Here is a 3,287-nt window from a genome sequence, read left to right as displayed (position 1 = left end):
GGGGACCTGGAGCCGCTTGGCGTGGGGGGAGCAGGGCCACGGGTGTAGGGGGTCTGGGCATCCGACCCCGAGCGAGAGCCGGGGTCAGGGCAGGGCTGAGCCCGACGGCCTCCAGGGCGCCGCGCTGTCACGGGATGAGGGTGCAGGGTCCAGGGGATCCGGGGGCCGTGCCCTCACCTTGATGTCGAGGTGCAGGATGCCGCACTGGTGCAGGTAGCGGAGCCCTTCCAGCACCTGCCGCATGTAGGCGACCTGGGGGCGGCGGGGGCAGCATCACGTGGTGTCGGGGGGCTGGTGCTGCCCCCCAGCACCCCGGTGCTGCCCGGCCCCCGCCCCCCCAGCCAGGCTCACCTCGGACTCGGACACGGCGATCTTCCTGGCCATCCTGTCTAGCAGCTCCTCCTCCGCGCAGCTGGCACCAGTCAAGGCGCACAGCCCCAGCGCAGCCCCCTGCAGCACCACCCCTCCCCAGAGCTGCAGCCCCTGCCACCCAATGCTGTGAGCTTCTCTGTGGCAGTGCCCACCCAGGGACCCCAGCCCCTCCACAGCACCCCACACTGCAAGCTTCCCCACAGCAGTGCCCTGCTCAGCTGCAGCTCCACACCCTCCCCGCCGCAGGGGCTGGTGCTGCTGGCTTCGGGGCATGTGTTCTCTGCACAGCCCGTCCTGGCTCCCGATGCTGCGAGCTTCCCCCAAGCAGTGCCCTCCCAGAGCTCTCCCGGGCGCCAGCACGGAGGATACAGCTCCATGACGATGATGAGGGCGTTCTTCTTCTCAAAGGCGTCGTGGAAGTAGACGATGCGCTCGTGGTCCAGGCGCGAGAGGATGTGCAGCTCCCGGCGCGCCGACACCTTGGCCTTGGCCCGCCCGGGGATGAACTTGGCGGCATACTCCAGCATGCTGCTCTTCTCCGTCACCCGCCGCAGGTAGGAGAAGGCCCCTCTGCAAGGCACCGGCCGTTGGCGGGGGCACACGTTGCCCCTCCCAGTGCCTGGGCAGGACCCCCAGCCCCGGGGGCACAGGGGTAGACTGGGGCATCCCCTCACCTCCCGATCTCCTCATGCACATCGTAGCAGTCGGTCAGCCGCCGCGCCTTGTCCTCGCTCGCTGCCGCCTCGGCCTTGGGCTGGGCTGCAAGGCAGAGACGTGGGGTCAGGCCTGATGCTACGGTGATGGGCCCTGGGACTGGGGCAGCCTGCAGGGGCAGGGACCAGCTCATGGGCCCCCAGCCTGCACGGTACCTGGGCGCACGACCAGCTCGGCCTTGCAGGAGACGAGGCCAGCGGGGTTGCGGGCCGTGCAGGTGTAGACGCCGGCGTCCTCAGGGGTGGCGCCCAGCAGCACCAGGGAGCACTCGCTGTCGTCGTACACGAAGCTCACGTGGGCGCTCTCCTCCAGCCGCACCTCGTCCTGGGCACAGCGGGCGGTGGGGGGTCGGCACGGAGGTGGGGAGATGGGAATCACCCCTCCTCACTGTGGCCAGGTCCCCGATGGCTGTATGCAGACCCTCCCCGGGGAGTGGGGGCACTGCACGACCCCGCAGCCCCCAGGGACTCCCGGCCAGAGCCCGGCAGGAGGCAGAGCAGGCTGGCATGGCCCGGGCTGCGGGGATGGAGGCGGTATCGCCGCAGGGCCCTACGACGAGCTCCGGGAGCTGGGGGTTCCCCAGGGGCAAGGACTGCCCCTGCACAGACTCCTGGGGCAGTCGGGAGGGCGCACGTGGCGTGGACAGCTCCAGGCACCGGGGCAGCGCAGTGGGATCTGCCCACCCTGCTTGGCACAGTCCAGGAGGTCCCCGATGCAGGGGATCTGGGCCAGGACCCCCAGCAGGCAGGACAGGGTATTTGGGTGCAAGAGGGGTAGATTTAGACTAGCAGGAGGCTGCGGGTCGGGCGTGAGGGGCAGCAGCGGGGCTGGTGGGGGGAGCAAGGGGGCTGCGGGTTGGGAGCGAGGGGCACCGGCAGGGCTGGGCTGGGCAGGGGGGCTGGTGCTGGGTGCAGGCAGGCCCCAGCGTGGCGCCCACCTTGAACCACATGATGTCGGGCAGCGGCTTCCCCTCCACCACCACGGCGAAGCGCGGCGTCTCGCCTGCGCCCACGTCGATGTCCTCCATGATGGACTCGAAGCGCGGAGCCTCTGCAAGACCCGGAGCCGTCGAGCACGCGGCCACCCCCCACTCCCGCTCACCCTCTGGCCCCGCCCCACCACGGGAGGGGCGTGGCCTGCTTGTCCAGGCCCCGCCCCCTCCGGCCCCCCTACCTGCCAGCTCGAGGGCGATGGAGCAGGTGTCGGCGCCGTGCGGGTTGCGCACCTCGCAGGCCAGCTCCCCGGCATCGGCCCGGCCCGTCCGGAAGATGCGCAGGCTGTGCTGGTCGTCGTCCGGCATGCTCAGCTCGTACGCCCTGTCCTGCTCGCCCAGCACCACCTCGCCCCTGCGCCCACACGGTGTCATGAGCCCGGCGCCGGAGCCGTCCGTGGCAGCTTAGCCCAGCCCTGCCCCCTTGTCCGCAGCCCCCCGGCCAGGGGACCCACCTCCTCCAGGTGACCGTGGCCTCCACGTGGTTGAGGGTGACGGTGATGGTGGCTGGCTGCCCCTCCACCAGGAACACCACGTCCGGCTTGTCCAGGATCACCGGCGCCTCCTCCAAGTAGGGGCCTGCGGCACAGCCCCCAGCCCCGCCGTCACCAGGGCAGCGCGGCTCCCACGATGGGCAGCAGGGCCGGTGACGGGGGCAAGACCCTAGCCACGCTGCCCTGGCTGTGCTGGACCCCTGCCACTGTGCCCCCTCAAGCCCATCCTCACCGCGGTCCAGCAGCTGCACAGGTCCGGCGGGCGGCGACGGCTTGCTGCTGGCCTTGGGGGTGGCGGTGATGACGCGGAAGAGGTAGAGAGCCCCCTTGGTGAGCGCGTGCACCGTGTAGGCCGTGTCCCGCACACCCGTGGCGAAGACTGTCCAGTGGCTGGTGCCCACCACCTGCTGCTGGATGGTGTAGGTCACGGTGGCCGGGTCTGCGGCATGGGGCGGCGGTCAGCACGGGGTTAACCGGCCCCCAGGGGCTGCCCGGGTATGTCTCCATCCCTCCCCCGACTCACCGATGGCCGAATCCAGCCAGCGGGGCTTGTTCCAGGTGAGCGTGATGGCCTTGCCGGTCACCGCAGCCACGGTGGGAGGGCCATCGGGAGGTGTTGGCACCACATCTGCAGGACACGGGTGGGCACGGGCATGGGTGCGGTACTTGGCAGGTGCAAGCCACTGGTCGGGGCCGGGGAGCCGGTGGCAGGGCCA

General features: G+C 71.0%; 1 protein-coding gene across 1 annotated transcript in view; it reads right to left on the bottom strand.

Annotated features, from left to right (window-relative positions):
• Window positions 1-3,287, bottom strand: part of LOC102371770 (striated muscle-specific serine/threonine-protein kinase) — a 21,450-nt gene that overhangs the window by 13,287 nt on the left and 4,876 nt on the right. Inside the window, 10 exon segments of the mRNA XM_025191523.1 lie at window positions 178-249; window positions 346-412; window positions 742-942; window positions 1,047-1,131; window positions 1,242-1,410; window positions 2,024-2,136; window positions 2,260-2,432; window positions 2,533-2,656; window positions 2,804-3,010; window positions 3,095-3,254. Of these exon segments, the coding sequence (XP_025047308.1) occupies window positions 178-249; window positions 346-412; window positions 742-942; window positions 1,047-1,131; window positions 1,242-1,410; window positions 2,024-2,136; window positions 2,260-2,432; window positions 2,533-2,656; window positions 2,804-3,010; window positions 3,095-3,254 (1,371 nt within the window).

This window comes from Alligator sinensis, unplaced genomic scaffold (genome assembly GCF_000455745.1).
Source record: "Alligator sinensis unplaced genomic scaffold, ASM45574v1 scaffold673_1, whole genome shotgun sequence".
Classification (NCBI taxonomy): Eukaryota; Metazoa; Chordata; order Crocodylia; family Alligatoridae; genus Alligator; species Alligator sinensis.
This window is presented reverse-complemented; position numbering and strand designations above follow the sequence as displayed.